The following is a 25810-nucleotide window of genomic DNA, read 5'->3' as shown; positions in this document are numbered from 1 at the left end:
GCCACTAGGATCCGCTAAAGGACCATTTAAAGCCTCCTATTACACTCATCCGCTTTCTGTTATTTACCTAATTGAATAATTAGGGTGTTAAATCATAAAACTAGATACTACTATTAGATGCGCACCAGGAAATATAATTGGGTTGTTTCAACAGCGTTTGAGATAAAATCAAATAGATGCTATAATAACACCCACAATTGAATGGATATTCTAACTAAACTTCAATATAAACTAAATTTGTTGACGTAAATAATCCACTTCAGTGTAAAGTATACTGTACACTATCATAAAAGACACAGTAAAACATTATTATCACAATTAAAAAAAAAAATGTTTATACGCATTTTTAAACCAAGCGTACAAAATACGCATCCAATACTGATTTACGTCCTCGGAAGATACTGTGAAACTTTTTTTTAAAACATGAAACTTAACAAACTTGCTGCTGGAGGGCGACTCTAACCCTAACTTCTGGTCACCTCCCAGTCGACGTTGTGCGCCGCCGCCGCCGCCGCCGCCGCCGCCGTGGCGTGCCTGCAAATGTAATAACATGGAGTCCCGTGCCTGGCGGCTGCAGAGGAGCCATGCAAAAGATCCCCAAAACAGCCCGGAGTGACACTTAAAGAGCAGATTCGCGTATGTTTGCAGCCGGGGGCTTGTAGCGAGCCTCGTCTTCGGGGCGTCAAGCTTCTTGCTCGGTCTTCAACTATGACGAGCGCCGCTTAGACCGCGACTCCTTCCCCAGGATCCGCAAACCAGGCCGATCGGTGAGTATTTTCCGGGTGAAATGGTAGCCGATGGGTATTTATGGTTTTAAATGCACCGTGCATTGCATCGTGGTTCTTCGATTGACCTGACAACAACCGATCAGCAGCAACACCGGCCACGTACTTGCTGTGGGCTAACAAGCCAAGCCAAGGCGCTGCACCTTTTGACGTCTCGGCTATTTTATCACTGACTCAAAAGGGACAGAGAGGACGCGGGCCTGGAAATAAACGCCACATCTTTATGTAACCATTCGAGCATACTGTCTCGTTGATAAAAGCAGACGTTTTGTAGAAATGGGTCAGACAGGCCTTTGCTGTACAGCCGCTGCTGGTCGGGGATAAACTGAGGACAGCTAAAGCGTGAACATTCTGCAATTCTGCAATCTTTTGCATTGTCTGGCTTACCTGCTTTTAGCACAGCCGACTGCAATTTTGACATGCGAGTGGACGCAATCAGTGTTGCGAAATGTTTGAAGACACAAAACGTAACTTAGCACCTTTTTTTTTTCTTCCTGTTTGAATGTTTGCAGAAGGCAAGGAGGAGTGCACAATGTAGGCAGTCTGGTCTACAGTGGCACTCCATACTGTTCTCTGGGGTGGGAGGGGGACAATGGAGCCAGATGGGCGATCTTTGACCCCAGAGACCAGCTATGTGCCCTCACCTTTGAACTCTGCACAAAACACTGTCACCCCCGCCTTCCTTAAATGCACCTTACAGCAGGTAAACCCCTCGTGTCCTCATGTCACCATCACTGATGTCATATAAGGTGGGGAAATGTTAGGCATGTTATCGGCAGTTAGGATTCACACAGACATAAAATATTTCTTTATTTTATTCAATACAAAGGTTTACTAAAAAAAATGTTGCTTAGCAATCTTGGGCCACCAACTGATGTCGCTGAAACAAAACTGTAATTACTTTTGGGTGGTACGGTGACCTAGTGTTTGTCTGTATGTGCCATGTGAGCGACTTGCTAAAGCTGGCAAAAATGCTACTTAAATACAAGCGCAATAGAAACGGGATAGATGCCTATGGAGCTGAGTTCAAGTTCTGTCCTGGCTATAAACCTGTTTCTATGTAGAGCAGGGGATGAATACTAAAACAACAAATGTAGAGTTGGTGCAGACGTTTGCATGACAATGTAGATAAACAGAGTTTATTGGATTGTTTTTGTTGTTGGATCACATAGTTGTTGGTTGCTAGGCAGGACTTGTTAATGGCACAATCTTTTGTGTCCTCTAGCAGAGTGGGGGAAAAATACATAGGCCAGTCACACCCACTGCTAGGTATCTTAAATAGAAAACTCGACGTTGAGGATATGACTTCTCGTAATAGACATCCAACCACCCATTTTCTGTACCACTTAGCAGTGTGATTTGGAGTTTAAAAAATAAAAAACTTGGGGCGTCCAACTGTCCGCCAAAATTTTCTTTGCAATAATATTTTTTCTATGCAGCTCCACTTGACTAAACACTGTATTCTGATTGTCTCATTTAATCCCAAAGATGCATTTATACATATTTACAGAAATCACACATTCACTTTCAGGTATTTATTTACTTTGTTTTTCTTTTTCATGTATTTCAAAATAAAAGGTAAAGGTGTCTGAAAATAACTGGCACTGAATGAGTTAACTTCAGTATACTTCCCTGCCATCAATTATACTACTGCTTTTCTATTTAGAAAGGGCTTTGGCAGCATCTTGTCTTAAGGCAGGCATGTCAAACTCATTCGCGCTCAGAGGCCACGTGGAGGAAAATCTATTCTCAAGGGGGATGGGCTGGGAAAATAATAATATATAACTTAAAAACTATGAGTGTCACTTATATGCAGATTTTTGCTATGCATGCCGGCCTGGTCCCAATTCCCAGTGAATGTCAACGTCATCTGTAAATACGTTGTGTAAAAAAACATATGTTAAAACAAATAAAAAAGTTAAGTCATCAAAATCAAATAACTTCCTTTTTGGTCCTCTATTTATCCAAGTGTAACATTTTATCCTTAAATTGCATGAAATGAATGGTCATTTTCCATTTGTTGACAAAATACCTATTTTGTATAGATCCCATAACAACATGAAGGAAAAATAAATAAATATACATCAATCCATCCATTTTCGGGAGCCACTTGTTTTCACTAGGGTCGCTGGCTTGCTGGTGCCTATCCCAGTAAATGACATACATGCATTATGAATATATATTGTTTGTGTGTATGTATACATATTTATCTTTTTTTTTCTCGCCACCAGTCTTCATGTTCTTCCGACGTGAGCAAAGTCCCGACGTCTCCTAAAGGCTCACAAGGACAAGATGGAGACGAGGGTCCCGCGAGGATTGCACAGAGGGGATTCAGATCCTCAGCCTTTCCTTCCTCCATGAGCTGGGACTCGGAGAAAGACACACTTGATGGTAACGCATCATTTCGGATGCGGTTTTGCAACTTTCTAGTCGGGACAAGTTAACCGTCATTTTCATTGTCGTCTTCTTATCGTTTGAAATGTGATGGAGTCTGCTTGTAGTCAGAAGTCCCTCACTTCTCTATTTATAAGATAATGTAGTTTTACTGTGAAATTGACCTGTTTGGCTGTGAAGTGATTGTTTCTGTGGTTTGTGTGTGCTGTTATATGTCAGAGGAGGAGCTGCAGCATTTTTCTAACCCTCATGGTCTGGCTGCTCAAAGCCCAGGATCTCCTTCCTCTGGACACAGGTGAGGAAGGTGGTACTGCGGTGTACTGTAACATAAATGAAAGCCTTTTGTACACAAAAGTTTGGAAAAACGGCCAGTAACTGGAAGTCTCACAATTAGCTGGCTTTGCCTTTTCGAGTGACAACACGAGTGTCGCGAGTGGATAAATCAAAACTTTGAACCGGCTAAAAAAAGAGCAAGTGGGTACAGCCCAGATCATTTGTCAGGTATTTCTACAATTTCAGAAAGAGGCAATTGGAATGACAAAGGTTTCTTATAATCAGGGATGCACATAACTGGGACGCAGGTACGCATGCCACCGATTCGTAACATCGCGTGCTTCACTTCGCACAATTGCGAACTTTCACCCATGACAACAACCGAGCCTGAGCTGAACATTTATTTCCCCCTCTAAAGCAAAAATAGCACATGAATATAATGCAATTTATGGCTAACAAACAAGCTAATCGAGAAGCAATAGCCGATCGCCCTCTTGCTAGGTGGTGAGACAAACTGTAGGAACAACGTGAGCCCTATGCCTTTTCATGAAGCTAAGCTTCCTTTTCTGAAGATATTTGTTTGTTTACTGAATCGGCTTGGACTGGAAAGAAAGAAAAGAAATGGTGCTTACCAAATACTATGTCTCGTTACTTATGTCAGTAACCCACAAAAACTATGTGCACCCCTGCTTATAACATATTTACATCCAATACAGCACATATAGATTTTAGCTTTTGTGCCTTTGCCATGACATTATTTTGATAAGGGTATGTAAGGTCATAAGACTAATGTGGCTATGATTAGGGCTGGTGTATTTCACTCTGTAGTTGCATTATATTTAGTCATGGTCTTGTATTGGCATTGGCAATTGGAAAATTTAGTATATCCCCGGACTTTTCAGCACGGTTCAGGTCCGGACTCTGAGCTGGCCAGTCCATGTGTGAAAATAGCTCATACTTATAGATACTGTACCACCCTATTCTATCCTTGTCAATCATGGTATTTTTCCACTTAGCCTAGTGGTTCACACACACATTTTTTTTTTTGATGGCCCACTTAATGAGTCCCAAATAATGCTCATTGGGATTAATCCAGGTTGGATTCTGCTTTTCACTCAAAATAATTTGGGATAGGTGCTTTTAGGTGACCGAGCATAACAGTTGGTTGATTGAAAATATACAGATGGGATCCTGTTTTTTTTTTAATTTCCCTTTGGAGTATGGTTCCAATCAGAAAAAGAAAACTATTCGATCTAGGTTTATATATTCACACGTCACCCCACTTGGCCATTTAATCTTATTTATCTTTAGACAGCTGAAACTTATTAATATGCATTTTTTTCCAGTTTGTTCAGTGAATTCCTTCTGTTGACCTTTAGGGGCGTGCCAGTCACACAAGTTATATTCGAAGCTGGTGCCTCAATTGCATGTGTTTGGAACATTACATTGTGTGTTAATGTGTACATCACTGTATATGAATATATAGTATGTGTGAGTATTCAAATAGGTATTCTATATACATTTTGTGTATTTGTGTATTTTTATGTCAATATTTACAGTGTCTACTGTGCAGTATATACTTTATGTACTCCATATAAAGTTTGTACTAGTATATGCAGTACTAGTATATGTATAATATATTCAGTCCACAGTATACCTACAGTATATGTGTGTATGTACATACAGTATATGAGTATATTAGTATTTTTTTTTTCTCAAACATAGCATTATATAACATACAGTATACTTATACATTTATACCATGTTTTGTTTTTTGTTTTGGGTGCTCTCCAGAGTTGATAGTGAGGATGACAAAGAACCTGGAAACTTGCAGCACTTGGAGCAAGAGGCCGGTTTGTCTGTCATTGGGGAGGTGTGCAAGGAAAGTGAAGCAAGCACAAAAAGAGAACCAAATACATCTCAGCGTGGCCCAACAGAGAGTAAGTACTCACATGACAGAGTCAAATCTGTTTTTCACACTGGTTTTTTTTGTCAGGCTCTTTTTCATTCCCTACTTTTTCTTCACAGTAGGAGGTAGCCATGACTGTGTCATACCTGGGGGAGCTGAGGTCGTCCTCCGCGAAGTAAAACCAAATGATCCTTGCCAGATGGAGGAGAACACAGAGAGACGCGAGGAAGAAAAAAGCCAAGAAAAAAAAGATATTAATGAGAGGGATGTGCCCACCTTAATGGGAGACTCTGAACCTGTGGGTTCCCTTCTTGCCCCACGAGCTCACTCTGCACACTTCCAGAGGTGCAGAAAAAGGGAAGTCCTACTCCCACCCTTCACTGGAACCTTACCACACACATCATCCGAGGCTGGTACCCAAGCAATTAGTAGTCCTCAAAGTTCATTAAATGCTGAATTGCCACCTCCAAGTCAAAGTGGAGGATCACACCAGCTTGATGATTTTGGAAAGGCATCGGTTGAAGATCCAACCATGATAAGAGATGGAGAAGAAAAATTAGACCAGAACGGAGATTGTACTAATTTTGAGCAAGGTACAGATATTTTCACCTGTGTGGAATGTAGCATATACTTCAACAAACAGGTCCACCTCAAGGAGCACATGGTTGAGCACCAACAAACACCTGAAGAAGGTTCCGAACGTTTTCAGTGTACCGAGTGCGGATGGGACCTGCCTAATTCTGTCGTACTAGCGGCCCACCAAAAAAGGCATCAGGAATCCCGTGTCAAGATCCTGGCAGAAATTGAGAAACTCAATGAAAATGAGAAGGCAAAAGAAAGATCAGACACAAAGGCAAAGCATGAAAGCCCGCAAAACATGGGTCCGGTTCCTACTCCCGGAAATCCGTCAGACTCTTGTCCGCTTCTTCGCCAGGCTCCACTCTCAACATCAGACGGTGCTCATGCGGCTCTTCAATCAAACGCACCTCAAAGTCCCTCAGGTTCTTCTTTCGGAACCACAATCCAGCCCCGGGCTGTTTTGTACCGCCGCCGTTTTGTTTGCACCCAATGTAACTTCAGCACAAGGACCTCCCAGGCACTCGCTAATCACACCAAGACACACATGAGAAAAAAATCGACTTTAGTATTCAAGTCCAGCTCCTCCTCCCCCGATCCCACATCTCATTCATCTCCTTTCGGCTCAAGTCAAGCCATAACAAAGAGACCGAGGAAACAGGCCCGCTCCGGACCGGACTCCGTTTACGGGGCGCAGGCCGATTCCGATGATTGTGTTTCAAACTCCTTATTAGAGTCCAATTCCGATTTCATATCCAAGCCTGATCAAACCAAAGCGCGGCAAGGAATTGAAACCTCTGAGAATGAGGTGTCACGCGGGCTAGTCCTCGGAAGTAATAACAGGAGATTCAGTAGAAGAGCAAAGCTTGGATCCAGAACAAATGAAAGGGACTTTCCTGGGATTGAGGGTGGCCAGGACAAGAGCCTCGAGATTGACCTTGAGAAGGCTGTAATGAAAGGGCAGAGCAGCGCTAGATCGGATTCAGGTAAGGCTAAAAAAGAAATCAACTAAATACACACCACAATGCAATATTTAAGGCCTTAACTGCACCATTTTTTTTCTCATTTTCCGCAGATGGGCACCCAGAACAGATCAGCGATGCGATGTCTCCCCAAACGAGGAACAGTTTGAAGGAAAAAGATGAGCAAGAAGAGAAGATCGGCAGAAAGGCTTTTGTTTTAAGGAGAAGCAACCGGATCACCGCTCCCTTTGTAGAACTTGAGAGCGATGATGGCGACGATGACGACGACATAGATAACGAGCGCATGCGACATTTCCTGTCTGGGGACATCTTGGATGACGTGGAAGATGAGATTGATGAGGTCTCAGAGGCTCTGAAGAACGTGGAGAGGAAATGCCCCTACTGCCCCGATCGATTCCATAATGGCATCGGCCTGGCCAATCACGTGAGGGGCCACCTGAACCGGGTGGGCGTCAGCTACAATGTGCGCCACTTCATATCCCCAGAGGAGGTCAACGCTATTGAGAAGCGCTTTTCCTATCAGAAGAAAAAGAAAAAAGGTCAGCATCTTTTGCGGTATCAAAACCAGTTCCGAAACTCTCTATTTGTAAGACGAATGGGAATGCAGTTCTATCGTAAACATGCTAAAATACTGATTTTAGTGACACAAATCGCTTTCATATTTTCTCCATAGTTAAAAGGATCACTAAATAATTTTTATGCAAAACTAATGTTACCATAAATCCCATGTGATCAAGTATAAATCGAGTCGAATGAATCAGAGTCGTAAAGCTATTTCAAACCGTTTAGATCCTTTGGAATATCGCAAAGTTAAAGCCCGATAGCTCCCCTCGGCTGACATCATTTCGCTTTTCAAACCCGGAAAAAGTACACTAGTTGACAGATGTCGTTTTCACGCTAATCATCCATCCGAATAATATTTAGGTAATTTTATGGAATTCCAAACATGCCCCAAATTTAGTTTGAATGTTGAGCGATTCCATCCAGCGCTAAGATGTCATAAAACAAAATCATCTTGAATCGAGGTCCACAAAAAGTCCCCTTTTTTGTTTTTTCATTCCACAGTGGCTAACTTTGATCCCACTACGTACAGTGTGATGCACTGCGAGTTCTGTAGCGCCGGCTTTGACACTCGCGCCGGCCTGTCTAGCCATGCCAGGGCGCACCTCCGAGACTTTGGCATCACTAACTGGGATGTTACCATCTCGCCGATCCACATCCTGAGAAAATTATTCTCCAGCAGACCGGACCTTGTAATCCCCACAGCTCCCCCGCGGAGTCCCGTCTCCGTCCAAGAAGACGACGAAGAGGAAGAGGACGAGGACGAGGACGGGATCATTGAGGTTAAGCTGGAAAGGGAGACGGGTGAGAGGAAGATAGACGCCGCGTCTCCTGTTTCTCTATCGTCCGCGTCTCCTGGACCTTTCAATGAGGGGGACGGTATAAAAGAAGGTACGTGTTATGGTTTCAATTCGTGGTAGCGCAACCGTGGCTTTTCCTCAGCTCGCTGCGAGAACGTTTGTGGGATTGTCAGTTGAGACTTTTGCGCGTTGAGTCACATGGTCGCTCTCCGGGATGTTAGGTTGGCAGATGTAAAGCTCTAAACTCATCCGCGATAGACTTCGGCTTCTCTGCGACGGAACGGGATGAGCTGTGTGGTAATTGCATAAATGGATAAACGGGTGATTGACAATGCAAGTAGTCTTCTGAAAAAGGGTCTAAATGGTTTAAAATTTACAACGTCTTTTGGCAGTAGCTGGATGGACATAGCAATTTCACGCATGGAGTGTTTCTATAATAACTGCCTTTCTGCTTAAAGTGGAAGTCAGAGTCAATTTTTTTTTTTTTTTTTTACAATAATATATGAACTCCGTCTAGTCAAAACACAGTATTATGCTGGATTATGAATTGTGCAGCAAAACATGCCCCTTTTGACCTGTGTATATATTATAAATAAGAAAGGAGATTTTTTTTTTCAAGTAAATAACACTGGCTTATGTACATGGTACAAAATTTAATGTATAGTATTTTTTTCACTCAGATATGATTCACTGTTATCTTCTTCTTAAACCATGGTAAAAATTTGGTTTGATTGTTGTGAGGAAGACGTTCTTTTAAAAATAGTTCTTTGAAATATTTTTCGTTTTTCGACAAGTTGGGTCGAAGCATCCTAGTATGGAATCTGGGTTTTTATTGTAATTAAAATTGCGTAACCTACTGAACATAAAATTCGTTTTATGGACACACTTTCCTGAAACATTTAAATAATTCAATGATTTTAAAGGATTTTTTAAACGTTTATTTGTTTTATTTAATATACCGTACCGCCATTTTTTTCCTGGGATTTTAAGATTAGGTATCAGAACAAGTACATTTACTCACTGCATGTTTTAGTATTGTGTGATTTGATGGGCGGGATGTACAACCCTGTCGGTCTTATGGTGCTCATAATGACATGCCATTGTTTTTATAACTGTGACATAAAAGTAGTGTACTGGAATGTCTGGATTCTGCAATGATGACCCATGTGCCAATGTGAGGATACACCTGCCTTATATCTCAATCGCTCTCTCGTCGAATGACATCGAAGGGTTTATTTACTAGTAGAGACATCGGAGAACTTTTTGCGGAATTTAGTTGGAGTCCAAAGTCAGGTGTCAAAATGTGGCAATCTTGGTGGCCAATGAAAGAATGTTAATGACGGATGTGGGAAATGTGACCTCTGATGCTTGAGGTTCACCTGTCACTTTGAATGCTGAATCAAAACAGGGGTGTCTGACCCGGGTGTCACCCTGCTCAGCTATTTGCGTATGCACCCGAGAGAGGAGGGGAAGGAGTGTGGTGAGAAAGTCTCCCGATGCCCGTTGATGTGGCACTGGTCTCGGTTGCGTTCATCGCAACCTCCGCCTCCTCTCGATTGGTCACGCCTTAGCTCAGCGGTGCATATGGGGGCAAAATGGCTGCTTCCACCTCCCCGCAGACCCAAACAATAGCGGAAAAACTGTCTGGTTCCGATGCGCCTCGGTCCCGGATCGGTGAGTAGCGGCGCCGGTGTCGACTCCGCGTGCCCTCGCTTCTCACGGAGGCGATGCGCCGCGCGGCTCGAGCCGCATCTCGAGTCCCATTGTGGCCAGACAAGAGCCATTAAAAGTGTCAAGAAAATGCGCGTCTCCCTCGCAGGTAACGCGCAAGTCAAAGCGCGTTAACGGGTCGTTACTACACGCGTGACTAATCATTAAGACTGGTGTGTAGATCGTATTATAATCGCTGATAGGTCGGCGTTAACAGTTGCATGAACCGGTCTTGTTCGATTATCCCTCAAATTGCCTCCGGTTGCCCAATCCTCGCCATTTTACTTTGATTTTTCTTAAGAGGATGTGCTGTGATTCCATTAACGTCGGGAGCATCTCGTGGTCGTGAACGGAAACGTGATTTTAACTTGAACACTTTGATTTGGATCGGACCGCTAGTCCGATGGAAGTTTGACTTGAGTTGAGATGATCCAAAGTGGACCGAGAGGGGTTCACTTTTTTTTTTTGCTCCACGCTGGAAATGATAACGAGTTTACTGGCGCGGTTCGTCTGCACCCCGAGGTGTCACATCGCCGCTCCATTACAGTCAAGAGATGAGGGGCCCGCCCACCAGACAAAAAGCTTTGTCTGTCTCCACGTCGCTTTTGATTCACACATTTGTCGCAGAAAATGGCACGTTTGCCCTAGTAATGCGTAACTGCAAGAGACTGTCTATATTTGGGCCATTCATCAGCTCTCCTTTTTATAGATGGTTTTGTCACTTGTGTCTATGCGTGAAATTTGTCATAGTGTGCTATTTTAAAGACTGAGCTCTTTTTTTTTTTTTTACCGCTGCCAAGGTTGTGCTCTGGTGTTTCCTCCTGTGGTTTCATTCACACCTTCTTATTTAACTCTACGGTCTTCAAATGATGAGTTTGTGTCTTCACTATCAGGTCTAATTTGGTCCCATAAGGTTTGAACAGCACATCGGTTGAATAAAAGTGCATGTACAGTATCAGTCAAAAGTTTGGAAACGACATCTATCTCCTCTCTTCATTTTTAATTACTTTCCTGAAATGTACATTAATGACGTCAACGTTGTGCAGAGATTGTGAGGGATTTGTCTTGTAAACAAAAAAACGTTAATCAAAGAGTATATTTAATTACTGCAACAAACTAGGAATCTGCGATCAGATTTATCTGTGCAAGATTGATCTCAGTCACCTTTATGATGCGGGTGATGCTTTATGACCTGAAATGACTCACAGCTATGCATTTCCAAGAGTAAATTACTTGCATTTCTTGACGTCTTAATCAATAAAATCTTAGCGTGTTTCTAAAATTTGGACTGCTACTGACTCGCTCACTGTCATCATTTATTCAACAGAAACAATGTGTCGAACTCAGCAGTGTCTCTAAGGTCAAACATGTTTGTTGATTCGTTCGGACGTGTAACCATTTCTCTCAGCGTAAGTGAAGGAAATCGAAATGATTTTGAGACCTTTAATAACTGTACAAAAACGCCTTTGCAAATTGTTTGCCAAAGAATTTGCAAAATTTACATGTTGACACTTGATGACCCGTCAATAACGAGAATTGCATCCGCAGCGTGTAGATGCTGTTAAATGCTGGTGTAGTCACTTAACACAGTACTTCTCATTTTATTTTTGTTAATGATACTGTAAATATTGTAAACTATTCATTTTTTTTCATCAACATTGGATTTCTATACCACAAGCATGTGGTTTTTTTTTTTGTAGATGATGGAGAGGCCGAAGAAGAGGTTGAGCCTGAGCACCTGGCTATCGATGGCATCAGCTCAAGCCCGAAGAAAACCCGCCTGCAGAGCGTAGAGGAGGATTGCCTCTCTGCAGAGGAAGATGAAGACACCAAAGGTGAGTGGAAAATGTTGCAAAAAATATTTGCGTTTGTTACTGACAGGTGTCACGGTCCCTGTTTATCTTACACCGTCATTTGCATTCTAGTAGACGATTGCTGCCTTTTAGAACAATCTAAAGTATCATGTTGTAGTAGTTACAGTTTGGGTTTACATGACTCCTAAAAGGGTCATGTGTGTTCCCGTGTTTTTAAAGTTAAGTGTTACGGCTAGAAAGAAATAACTTTTAGGGTTAATTTTCAATCAATCATGGGATTGCAAAATGAACATGTTTTTTTATGAGTGGGGTATTTTGGGACCCTCTACAATGGAATTACAGAGTAATTGTACTGTACAGAAACGAAGCAATACTTCATGATGAAAATCTTTCATGAAAAGACTTTGCCTCACTTGGATCAAAAGGAAATACATTTTTCATTTCCCATAATACATGTCGTTTTTGGTTTGCCTTCCAGTTAATGACTTGAAATGTGAATTGTGCGGCGCCGAATTTGAGACCAGGCATGAGATGTCCAGCCACGCTAGCTCTCATTTGCACGCATCCGTTGACCTCCTCTGTCAAACCGCCAAGGACCGCAACCAAGACAGCCAAAAAAACTCACTTCACCTGGAGCACAATTCAGCCAAGAGTTCCTCTCTGTTTGACCACAAGGACAAAGGACTGGAGGACGGAGACTTGGATGAGAAACCAATATCGCTTTCCGTTTTGACCAAAGCAGTTAAAGCAATGTCATCGCCTTCCTGTTCTTCTCCTTCTCCCGGTTGCTCTCCGATTCTGGCCCACACGAACTCTCCGACGTCAGTAGTGAGAAAAGCCCCGATTTCCTCTTTGCTGCCAGTGTCTTCCCCCTTGCGTTCCGCAGAGCACAAGACCGCGGGGATAAAAAGCTTGACCTCCAACCTCTTAACCTCCGCCACCATTTCACCATCCAAACCAATCTGGGCCCCGCATGAAAACGATGCTCCTCTCAACCTGAGTAAGTCTGGCTTGTCCATGTATTCATTTGTTTCTTAAGTCTCATTTTTTTTTAAACGTCTTTCTACATACACAGCCCTCGAGGTGGAGCCGAGCAAGGACATCGTTTGTCAGCTGTGCGGTGCCTGGTTTGAGACTCGCAAAGGCTTGTCCAGCCATGCGCGGGCTCACCTGCGGCACTTCGGGGTGGAGTACTCCGAATCGAAAGGCTCTCCTATCGCCCTCTTAAATCAGCTAATGGACTCGGATGACTTCAAGCACAAAGCCGGTGAATTCCAGCTTGACGCTGATTCCCGGAGCCTGAACCCTACCGTGCTGTCCTCCCCAAAGAAGGCAATGCTCCCTTCCTCCTCTCCATCCCTACTGTATAAGGTGACAACAGCGGGAGGCGGGTCGACCTCCAAAGCTACCTCTCCCTCATCCTTCGGCCCGCCTGCCAAGCGGCTCAAATCATCTTCCATGCAGGTCTTCCGCCTCAGCAGTGGCGAGATCATGGCCCTCCCACAGAGTGAGTGTCTTCTCATCGCTTATTGAATACGGAATGTGCATTTATTTGTGACTCGAGCTCTCGTTTCATTTCCCAGCGGCCAAAAGGCTAACGTTTCAATTGAAGTGTATGAGAATAGGGATTAGTAGACGACGCACATTGTAGCTACTGTGTTTTAATGCAACTGGCTAGCGAGCACGTTCTGGTAGAGCTGTCAACAAATACGCTGGAGAACTTCGCCTCAAACGACATTTCTTTATACAGTTTTCCATTGTTTTTCGCGGTTAATGAGGAGCGGAAAAACACAGTGAAAAGTAAAATCCACAAAGTTGGAGTATAGGGCTCAGAATGCCAACGCGCTGGGCGTCTGCCCAATGTGCCAGATGGTCAGTCCAGCCCTGATCTGTAAACATTAAGATACACGTTCAAAAGTAACATGACCTTACAAACCCAAAAGTGAAGTCTTAAGAGCCTACTCAAGGTTGAGAACCTCTGTCATCTGCAACATCTGGTTAGAAATAAAAACACTGCAACTTTAACATTCTCTGACTGCAACAATTCAACTAATTTATGTGGTGAAATCCACGATTATCTACTGTGGCAAAGGGATACTAGGCTTTTACTACAAATTAAGTTATAATATATGGTACAAGACCAAATGCCTTATTTGAAATGTTGTGATTTCAATGTGATTTCGCAACAATGCCTTGTTGTTTACCTTCGGAGTCACGTGACTCTCTGTGAGCAAAGGACCATGTTTGCAACCAGGCTTCTGGTAGCAACTTCAAAATATAAGCATACGCCTATTTATGGCCATACAATGTACGCTTGTAGCATTGGTTGGATGATTTACTGTCATGCAGTAGGTTGACAAATGTGTTTATTGCGTTAAACCTCCTCTTCCCCACCCCATGATCTGCTCAACACAGTTGAACTGACTTGAAGTGTTCCTTTTGTATTACTCTGAATGCAAAAAAACAAGTGCTGAACCTTAAGTGCACTTTCATTTTCAATATCAGGAAATCTCTTGGCACAAGCCACACCAAAAGGCAGATAATTTTACGATACCATATTCCTCAATTTTTTTCACTTAAGGTAATATGACCAGAGTAAAAACAGTCGCAATTTTTTTATGTCTTGATTGATTACTTCTTCGCTGCCAGCCCAACCGTCAACAGTCGTGAATGAGTTAATATACGAGACGATGCAATATTGTGTTTGTTTTTTCTAATGTCTCAGGTGAACCCCCGAAGGAAATAGGCTGTGAATTCTGTGGGGAATATTTTGAAAACCGCAAGGGACTGTCCAGCCACGCTCGATCCCACCTGCGTCAAATGGGTATTACTGAGTGGTCGGTCAACGGTTCTCCAATCGACACCCTAAGGGAAATCATCTCAAGACGGGGCTTGCCTTGTGTCAGTCCTTTAAAATCTCGCAAGACTCCGCCCCCGTCTTCTCCCGGCCCCCCACGTTCCCCCCTTTCGACCTGCTCCTCACCATCTTCCGTCCTCAGACGGCTACCCTTCGCTTGCTCCTCCAGTCCTTCTCAGCTGCCCGGTTCCAAGTCAAATTCAACTCAATTGAAGTCTTCAAGCGGGCCGATCCTTCAACTGAAGCCTGAACCTGTACAGCTTGAGGTCACATCTCCTGAAGCAGTTGGTGGTTCTGGTAGTTTCTCCACTGATTCTTTCAACTCAAGCTGGCGCAACTCTGACAGTGCCTTCCCTCTCAACTTGGGTAAGTTTTACCATCCACGCTCTTACGGATCGACTTTCAAACTGCCTCGCTCTGATTTCCCCGCAGCGATGTCTCGTGATGCGGAGCCTACAAGAGATATTCGTTGCGAGTTCTGCGGAGAGTATTTTGAGAACCGAAAAGGCCTGTCCAGCCACGCTCGATCACACCTGCGCCAAATGGGCATTACGGAGTGGACGGTCAACGGCTCGCCGATTGACACCCTAAGGGTCATGATGCACAAAAGGGGGTCGAGTGTGTCTTCTCAGTCTGAGGGAGTGAAGGAAGGTTCCAAAAGTCCCTCATGGGCGAACACCACCAAAGGTTCAGGGGGTTTGTATATCTCCGGCTACCAGTCGTCCAAGCTCTATAAATCCCCTCTTGGTGCGCCGTCATCTGGGTCCAGGCTTTCCAAGCAAGGCATAAGCTCTCTGGGCCTGTCAGATACCCCGACCTTACCCAAGGTTGTAAGGATCTTCCCAATGGGAAAACAGTTAGAAGAAGCCGAATCTATGGATACTTCCAACACAGTGTCACAACGTAAGACTTTCTCGCCGCAGCCGCACGACTTTCCCTTGAAAAAAAAACCCTCCCCCGACAAGTACGTGCGTAAGGGTAAGTGATAAAAATCCCCTTTTTTTTAAACCGCGATCTTGTGATGGTTCTTATCGCCGTGACGCTCCCTTTGTCTTGTGTTTTCAGATCCAAGCTGCGAGCTCTGCGGCTTCTTCTTCGAGAACCGCAAGGCGCTGGCAAGCCATGCGCGAGCCCACCTCAGGCAGTTTGGGGTGACTGAGTGGTGTGTAAATGGGTCCCCCATCGAGACACTGAGTGCCTGGATTCACAGCAGGCCGCAGAAGGTGTTGGAAATGCACCGTAGCTACATGCAGAGTAACCGTCCCACCTCCAAACGGGTCAGTAGAGGCTCTTCCGGTTAATTGTCAAATACCTCAACCTAGCCAAAAAATTTAGCAAATTTAACAAATTTAGCTTCTAGGCCAGGGGTCAGCAATTTGTATCGTATTTGAATTGCAGTCAATGAAGTTTGTGGGACTGGGTGATAGGGAGACATCTACTATACGCGTTCAGTGCAACGGGACACGAAACTTGACACAAGACAGCCAGTCACTTTCGGGAAGGTGGAAACAGGAAACAGAACTATAACGCGGCTTCCAAATTAAGAGCACATATTTTTAAAGTAAGCTATAAGTCAACATTAACATAACTCAACTAGTTATTTTCTTGAAACCAAGAAGGTAACAACATCGGCTAACGTAAACACCGCTAAAAGCTAATTGACAAACAGCGAACGTAAACAGAAAATACTGCGCGGCCTTTCCGATTAAAGGCAGATATTTCAAATTGAGATAACACAGGTAAGTAAACATTACAAACTGGAACGCTTGATGAATTCCGAACACAATAAATCTCATCTTAATGCCCTTGTTTGTGAACACGGATGAATTCAGACGTTGGTTCGGTCCGCTTGCTTCTTTCGACGAAAATAATGTAATAACAATAAAACTAATATTTAAACATCTTCACTTCAAATGTAGTAAAGCGTTTGCGTCTCCCAGTGTTGTCTTATCCGTGGAAACCGGGTCAAAATGTCTCTTTGAATGTTAAAGGTTCTTCTGTCCTAGGCCTTCACCTTTTGATATTTTAGTCTATCGTGAGCCCTGAAAACGGACCCGATTGGCTCTGTGTTTCTAAATCGGCATCACACGCTTGAAGAACATGCCTCAGCTGGTGGTTTGACAAGCTTTGTGCGTCTTCAAACACTCGAGGCGTGTTGTCTATCAGCTTTGAGTGTTAATGTAGATTCGGTGTCTTTGCTTTCCTCAAACATCACTGTGAAGACAAGACGCCAGTACATGTGAGCTATTGACTGGATAGTTACCATAGTAACCGGGGTGCCTTGCAGCTTATGTTTCATCTTCACATAAATTATGGCGTGCTGCTGATTGAACAAAATGTTTTTCTTCCCTCCTGAATTAGTTTTTGGCGCATTTGCGTCACCGTCACACCTTTTGGCCAAGGTGTGGTGTGACACACATACAGAATGGATTACCTCTGAGATGTTATTGTGTTTCCAATAGAATGAGTTAGACACACAGTATATCAAATATACCTCGGGATAGAATACAGATCAAAAGTTTTGGGACACCCTTGTTTTTTTTTTTTTATTTAAATTGGAATGACTGATGAGGTGATTGTCTTTGTTGATGTGGCTCAACTTCTCACAGATGTTGGTCTTCAAATCACAAACGAGTTAAGACCGCACAATCAAAAGCGTACTGCACTCCGTTTCGCCTTTGCTTCAATACAATTGAAATAAACACAAGGATTGAATTGATTTTTTTTCTATTGCGATTCCTATTCAGAAGGTATCTGTAATATATCAACTCCCTCCTTTTGATGTAGCGCTGCAGCTGCTCTATTGTGAACCCCTCCCAGATGACTAAGCGTCTCGCTCTTTCAGAAAGATTGAGTCCAGACATGCTACAGAGAAATTTCATTTGCAATGCTTCATTCTGGGGCATCGTCTTCACGACTACAAATTTCCTAATTATATGCAAGGATATGAGTGTAAATAAGCTCTCTGTTTAGTATGATAGACAAGTCCAGGCTCAGCATCACTGCAGCTTTTGTTCTTGATCTTTCCTCCCAACACAAAAAGCGCATAGTGTCGACCTATCATTGGACATCAGCATGTCTAGCTCCACCCCCTACGCAAGCATATTTATCACAGTATTACGATCGGTATCTTGGAGTAAGCGTCATTTGAAAGTGATGTTAAAAAGTAAAAAAATAACATTAAAACCTTAGAAATAAGCTCAAGAGTGGTTTCATCTCAATCTCATTTTTTCAGAAGAGCAGCTCACCTCTCGCTACGTCAAGGGACACAGATCGCAGCTTCCCCTTCTCACAGAAGGCCTCCTCTTCATCATCATCCTCCTCCCAATGGTCTTCTGCTTTGGCGGTGAACCTGGTGCGCCCACTGAGCCCTGAGCTAGGCCAAGGCTCCTTCAAAGCTTCAGAGGAGGACACAGGCCGCAATCTTCAGACTCCTCACAACAGACCTACCAGCAGCAGTCCTAGCCCTTCGCAGCTCGTCAGTAGCCTTCCGCTTCAAGCGCAGGTGGCTCGCAGTGAACTCAATGTTCGCCTGCCCAGAGGTACGCAAAGTGTTCTTTCATTTCGATGGCGTGTTTACACTTTCATGTTGCTCTTTTTAATTCAATTAGCCTCCAAATGTACGCCCAGTTGGAGTTCTCTCCATTATGGTAATTTGCTAGACTTTGCGCGTTCGCACCGCTGTGCGTCATGCTGGGACAGAATCAGCTGAGTCAGGGCCAATCCTCATTGGGAATCGGAGCGCGCGCGGGAGGCACACGCCGAGTTGTGCAAGTTAGAAGTACGCTCGCTGGTCTGTGCGTGACACACTGGCCCGCACAGCTAGAGTACATCTATTCTTTTTGGTGACTATGCATATGACACGTTCGTGCTCTGATGATGCAAACTCCGCACAGGAAGGCTCGAGCCGGAGTCGAACCGGCAATCTCTTAACTGTTAGGCGAACACGCTAACCACTCTTCCAGTTAAAACACGTTGTTTTAATCCAATCCATCAAGTAATCAACAAAACAGTTCACAGAATAATCCGTTCAAGTGACAGTGTTTGGAAATTAGTGCCCTCTAGTGGTGAACTATATGATTATAATAATAAAAAATAACATTCATGTGGTAAATTGCACTTTTTTTTGTATAATATTCAACTTTATTGTGTGTTTGCCCCTAGATGCCCAAACATTGTAAGCTCTTTATTGCCTAATATTAATGATAATATCCTTCAATTAATAATCATTGTAATTTGGATAGTGCCCGTTGCAAACATATCCAACTAGGAGCAAAACCCCAACATGCGAGCGAGACAGCATGCAACAATCTGGCGCCAACAAAGGAAAGAACCAATCTAGAGATAAAAAAACACAACGCACTACTCGGACAGAGCATGACACTATCATAGTGTGATATTGAACTCGTATTGCCCACACCTGGTGGTCACGTTCAGTTGAACGGAAGGTATTAAATCTGACTGAGGTGACCTTAGAAAGTATTGAATTCCGTGTCCTTAAACCCGCAGAGACCCCATGTGACAGCAGATGAAACGTGTGTAGAGTGTGAAACTTCACACTGAGTTGTTATAACCAAAATATTGTATGTGTTGTGCTATCCTTCTTACTTTCACCCCATATTCATTTGCTACCATCCATTTTTAATCTTTGATGCATGCTAGCGACATATAGTGACAAGTAGAAGAGAATTAATTAACTAATTCAATGCCAGATTGTCTAATGCATAGTAATACGACACTAAATAAAGACAAAAAAAACAGTAAGCGCAATAATAATGAAACACCAATAAATGAATAGACTTATATTGAGGATGATAATGAAATATATCATGTAGTGCAAAATATTATTTATCTAGCAGCTTTCCTGCACTGTGCAGGATTTGTAAGGTGCATGTGTGCGTGTGTGTGGTAATGTGACAAATGGTGAGGCAAATTAGTTTGTGAGGGATTTGTTCAGAAAGAACGGACATATTTTCACTTTTTATTTCATTAAGTACCAATGTACTTTAAAAACGTTGATTTCCAGATACTTTAGTATTAAATCGATAATTAAGTGTCTGGGATAGAATGTCTGGACCCAAAAAAAACCCCACAAAAATACATCCTTGGCATTGAATGAGTTAACTGCAGGCCTTGTAAAAATAGATTTTTGACGTCTACATCCGCCATTGGCAACGAATGAGTTAAATGTTCTTCTGCAAAAAGGCAGATTGTCAGTTTTTATTCTTCGATATATGTCGGCGACATATCGTGACGAGTAGTATAATTCATTCACTACCAGCCCAGTAAAAAAAAAATTGACGTCTATATCCGTCAATGGCAGTAAACGAGTGAAAATGGCAAGGAGGTCCGATCAGAAATGTAAATTGTAGTAAGTGTACTAAGAAGTATTCCCTCCTCAAGGTTTTGAGCGTCGGCCCCTGAAGCACCCATCTTGCGTGGAAGGAAGTGAGAGGGAAAGCGGCCCCCCAAAGCCCCCACGCACGAGCACCGTTCCTGCTTTAGTGCCAAAGCCACCTGCCTACCCTCTAGTCAAGCTGGTGGGCAAGTTCTACACCCTCAAGTGCCGGTGAGTGACGAGTCAGTTCATAGCATTAACTTGTCTTCCGCTCTATATCGGGAAACTACAGTTGGGATCACCATATTAGCCGCCACGATTAATGAAGCTGATCCTCGGCGATAGGAACATTTAAAAAGCTGGTTACCATATATGGCAAATCAAACACTTTGACACCCCACCACCAGGGGGCAATGTTTCCCACATGTTTGCATGACAAAAGCTTCTGCTTTTCTCATCCTAATATTTACCCGTGTGAAATGGAGTTGAGTTTCTGACCTGACTCATCATTTATACAGAGTTAGCTGTCATTTGAGACCCATTTACAAAAATCCCATTGACAAAAAATTGGAATAACTTGGGTTTAAAATGACCGAAAATCACATTTTGATTGCTAATTGATTAAAAGTAAGTTAGCTGTGTTGCCCTGTGTGCCAGGTTTTTGCCATGTCTTGGGTGAATTTGTTTGAATTATTATTTACTCTCTTTTTTCATTTTAGTTTACTTACAAATAATGATAATTATTGAATCATTGAAGCCTTGTTTGTATACCACTCATTAGAAAAAAAGGGCAATAAATAGATGTTTTTGACCAAATATGATGAATAATCGTGATTCTTATTTTAGCCATAATTGTGCATCACTAACTCCTGGTAGAGTGATAAATGGTTGCGGCATTCTGAACTTTGACATGTTGCTGCCATCTGGGTGGAATTTCAGCTCCCTAGAAATATTATAAACCCGTTGGGCAATAGAATAGAATTAAAGTGTTGGACGGACAGAAATGAGGAGTGCACAGCATAAAAGTTCGAATATTCTATCATATACGGCTGGTTGATAGACTCCTGCGTGATTGGCATCCTTGCGCCCGATCAGATTCTGCGAGGTGGAGTTCCACGGTCCGCTCTCGGTGCAAGAGGACTGGATCAGGCACCTCCAACAACACATCCACAAGATGAACTACAGCCCGCCTGTCGAATCCAAAGCGGAGCGCGCTAAAGTTGCGGCCGACGAGCCGGCCCCGGTGGGCGGGGCCTCAGCCGCCGGCACCTCCTCAACGAGCTCCCTCGCCCCCGCCGTGACTCACTCCGACGCCGCCAACAGCCACTCGCCACAGCCCCGGGCGGAACTTGATCCTAGCGTCACGGAGATAGTCCCAATCTCTGAAGAATCGCTCCCCCCGGCTCCCATTCCTCTCCCTGCCCAGGTGATGTAACCTCATCCCTACCTTGCCCCCCCCCTCCCCTTCATTTTTTACTTTCCTGCCTTTTCACTTTCTTTTCGCCCATCTGTCTTTTTCCTTTGAAGGGGAACATTCCCTTTCAACGTTCGGCGAAGGCCAAAGAGCCCTCTGAGCCCCAAGCACCTTTTGAAGCAGCTTTTTAGACTGTTACAAAGTCTTGTTACCATGGGAACGAAACTCTCCCGGCTTAAAGGCGATCGCGGCCAAGGTCGGACGGAGAGATGAACTATTGTTATGCCTTGTTTTTATTGAATGTCCAGGTGTTGACGCGGACCATCGCCGTACGCCATCGGCCATTTATCGGGTTTAATAACCTTCCTATCACGCTCCGGTCCCCTTATTCTCACAAACTTTGTGCCACCTGGATGGTCAGAGCCCTTTCTACCGGCACCCTCTCCGTGAGAGCGTGCCGGAAGCGTCGGTTTCAACCTAAAAGGTCTCGACTGAAACGAGAAGAGATTTCTTAATCCAGCCAGTCTTGCGACGGAGACTTTAAACACCCTTTTAACACTTAGTGTTAAAACATACACGGCACTTTTGACATCGACACTGAGCACTTATGACAAAAAAAAAAGCGGATTGGGTGAAATTGTGATTTATGTACCTCCTTTCAAGGAGCAAGAAGTGGAAGCACACCCAAAAAGGGATATTGATTTAATACTGACCCCAAAACAGATTTTGCTTGAATGTAGCATAAAGCACTTGTTCATACCTTTGTTTTATATACACAGTTTTTTATCAATCAAAACGTTGCCCCCTGTTGTACCACTTTCACGCCACCGCTGCTGTGCAGATTTTTTTTAAATCATCGCTCTATAGCAGGGGTGTCAAACTCACTTAACCCTTGTGCACACACTTTGCAAAATATACAATTGTATTTTTTTTCCTAAATTTTTAAATGTTTTAAGGCGTAATTAATATTAATATTTTTCCCTTCAAAAGACTCAAATTGTTCAACTGTTATTCATACATATATTAGTTAAATGTATTAACACCCACAAAAAAATGAAAAATGGAATGATCCGTCTTTGTACCCTGCGAAGTATCTGGTCTCTACCGCCACCTACTGTCTTGAGGTGAAACACAAGTCAACAAAGAGTTGTCTGTTTGCTAACATTGTTTGACCGCCACTCAAAGGAATGTTGCAAAAATCGCTGGAAAAGTACTGTTAAAATGCATCATAAGATTTGTAATTATTCATGATTTGCTTTCATGTGCCACATGAAATGACGTTGTGGTCCAGATCTGGCCCCCGGGCTTTGAGTTTGACACCTGTGCTATAGCTTTAGGGGTCCTTCAAAGAGAAAAAAAAAAGACTCGTGATTACAGGTTTTTTTTTAAAAGTTACACTTCCATTCACAATGTTACCATCTTCTTCCAGCTCTATTACTTTTTTTTTTTTTTTTGGAAATATGTAACCCAGATAACTATTTATTTATTATGCGCCTGAATGTGGTAAGCTAGCTCCTCATGAAAGCTTAAGTAGATCTTTTTTTGGTAAACTGCACTTTTACACTAGTGCAATGTGTGTATGTGTGTACATAACTGAGCAGCCACATTAGGTACACTACATTTGCACAATCTACTGAGATTCAAGAAGATTCCGCCTTCGCAATTATCATCATGCTCGGTTTCGAATGACACACAACGGTTGTATTAATGTGGTTGTGTTTTTCAAGTGTTTTCAAACTACAGTGGATGATGAACTTTTTCATATTTGGAATCTGATGTAGCTTATCGAGGGAGCCCAAATTCGGAAAAAAAAAATGCCGTAAAATTGTAGATAACTGCAAACTACGATTGCAATAACAAATGTAACGTTAACCCAATATCAAAATGACTGTCAATCAAAAATTTGTTTAATTGTCTTTGATAGTTGTCTCTCTTTAGTTCATGCAGCTGGTTATGACGCCGTGGCCAGTTGGTGTACATACATGTGTACAAATATGCTTTAGTTTTGAAAGGAAAAAGAAAGAAATAACACTGCTCGATCGGACATCTTTGTGACTTCAAAAGTGGCCTCCTGATCGTACGTCCTGGGATCAGTACGTACATTATATGCATTGGCGTTTGGGTGTGCCAAAGAGTCTGTTTACTTCCTTATCTTGCCTCTGTAAAAGGTGTTTACATCGAACCAGATGAAGGAGGAAGCGTTAGAGTTCCCCGAGGCTCCTGACTGAAAAACGGACTGAACGGCGGTGACCCGCATCCTAATTACCTGCGGCCTCTTTGTTTGAAGGACCCCTTAGTGAGAAACCGTGGAAAAAATTTTAACGGGAGACGATTCCTGTTAAAACATGAGCAGAAACCAAACTTCATTCCAAGAAGAACTCTTCCGCTCACAGTCCAAACAGAAAATCGTCCAAGTTTTTTCTGCGCTCCTTCAAGGTTCCTTCAGTGTTCATGTCAACGCAAAACTGAAGCATAAACATTAGTGAAGTAGGCTGACTCTCAAAGTTGGTTCCAGTGTTGCCCATGTTTAACATGACTGTTTGCTTCCAACGTTCCCTTTCCCTGTGTACGGAATATAGATACACACTATATAACTCCATGTACTTAAGAAGCTGTTGACACTAGTCGAGCTGTTAGCAGTTCTACACTGAACAAAAAAATATAAACGCGACACTTGTTGTTGCTTGTTTTCATCATTTGAACTAGATTTCAGACGTTTTATACATAAAAAAGGCTTAATTCTCTCCAAATATTGTTCATGGGGAATCTACGTCACTTAAAATCGTAAAATAAACGCTAAAATAAAGTGTCACGTTTGTTTTTTTTTTTGTTCAGTATATTAGCCAAGTAGTTGAAAAGAAGAAGTGATCTTAATTCCTTTGTTGTGATTTAATTTCAACCTCTGATTCTATGTATTCTTTTTCTCTGTGCATTTTCTGTACTTGCAGTCCTGCAAAGTGAATATTAGAACATTTCTAAATTTTTAACCTAGTTGCGGAAAACGATGGTGCTGGTCAGAATTTTGCAGCGAAACTGCGTGATTGACGGTGTGGAAATCATTTTTATTTTATATTTTACCGTGGATCGAAGCAGCCTCAGAAGCTTTTAAACGGGACTACTTCGCACTCTTGCGTCACTGTTTGAGCCTTAGTGTTCCCCTTTAAAAAAACAAATTCAAAGACGCGTGTATCGGTGTGTGAGAGTAGTGTGTGTGCAGACAAAAGATGTGACATTGACGGCAGACGAGAAAAGATGTTTGAGAAAGGAAACAACTGCACTGTACAGTTTTAGGTGAATCAAGTCCAGAACAAAACAATAAATGTGATTTCCGTTGCAGACAATGATTATTTATTTTTTACTATTCCATACCACATTTTTTTTTGTACTGTACATCTGGTGGTTTCTGTTGGACACTAGAGGGCGGCAGAGTATCTTTTTTTTTTTTTTTGCTCCATTGGAAATTTCAAGCTGAGAAACAACCACTGTCAACTGCCCACAATATCTAAAATAAACTCCCTTTTATTTATAGTTTTTTGTTTGTTTGTTTTTTAATTTAAGACACAGCTCTTGTATCAGCTAGGTTATGTACAACGGATTCAAAAGGTCTACACTCTTTCTGTCCAAATTCCAGAAGATTGTGCTCAAGGCTATAGAAAGGCATTTCAAAACTTTTACCACGAGACTTAGAACCTGTACAACTAAATTGGAGAAAAGAAATATATTTTCGGTTCACAGAGTGGGGGTACAACAAACGTGATTAAAAACGTGCACAATAGGACCCAACAGACACAAATTCAAATATTTAATAAATCTCACTTAAATAATGGCCGATTCATAAAGAGATTATGTAATAAATAAAGTAACTTCTTGTTCTTTGGTTCCAGGATGCTTACAACAACAAATATATTAATTAAAGGCATAACACAGCGCTAATTTTAGCCAATTAATAACTGGGGTTGTGGCTATGTTCAGTATTAACCAATCACATACAAGCTCATGAAAAATAGGCTCTCGCAAGCCCCTGCCAATATTTGAAGTTCTCTTAATCCCGAACAGAAGTTTTAGTCGGCTCCAATTGACATCTTTGTTGTCACATTTCATAGCAGAGAGCTTCCACAGTATCTTATTGTTTGATCAACAGAGAGAAATGTACAAATAAAACTCCCCCAGGTAATTAAATGTACCGTTAGTGGCCTTCACATTACGTGGGGAAAATATCGCACACCCCTGACATTACCAGGAACTGAACGTCCCACCAAAATGAAAGAAAACGTGAGAAGAAAATTGGTCCAGGAGACTGCCAAGAGCCCGTCAGCAACAGTGAAGGACCTGCAACAATTTCTGGCAAATGCTGGCTTGTTCAGGACATGTAACAACATGTACCCTTTGAAGCAAA

At 42.7% G+C, this 25810-nt stretch overlaps 1 protein-coding gene across 1 annotated transcript; it reads left to right on the top strand.

The window, feature by feature from the left end:
- Positions 1-503: 503 nt before the first annotated feature.
- Positions 504-24942, top strand: wizb (WIZ zinc finger b). Its single transcript, XM_088437070.1, has 17 exons — positions 504-767; positions 1298-1488; positions 3017-3176; positions 3399-3474; positions 5247-5392; positions 5481-6923; positions 7013-7459; positions 7986-8372; positions 11692-11826; positions 12284-12805; positions 12881-13312; positions 14531-15028; positions 15095-15640; positions 15728-15939; positions 17898-18204; positions 20066-20231; positions 21096-24942. Exons 2-17 carry the CDS (start codon positions 1378-1380, stop codon positions 21433-21435), a joined length of 5928 nt encoding a protein of 1975 aa, XP_088293196.1. The 5' UTR covers positions 504-767; positions 1298-1377; the 3' UTR covers positions 21436-24942.
- The last annotated feature ends 868 nt before the right edge of the window (positions 24943-25810 follow it).

Source organism: Hippichthys cyanospilos, chromosome 16 (assembly GCF_059441005.1).
Source record: "Hippichthys cyanospilos isolate Australia breed blue-spotted pipefish chromosome 16, RoL_Hcya_1.0, whole genome shotgun sequence".
Classification (NCBI taxonomy): domain Eukaryota; kingdom Metazoa; phylum Chordata; class Actinopteri; order Syngnathiformes; family Syngnathidae; genus Hippichthys; species Hippichthys cyanospilos.
The sequence above is the reverse complement of the archived record's forward strand: the minus strand, read 5'-3'. Positions and strand labels throughout refer to the sequence as shown.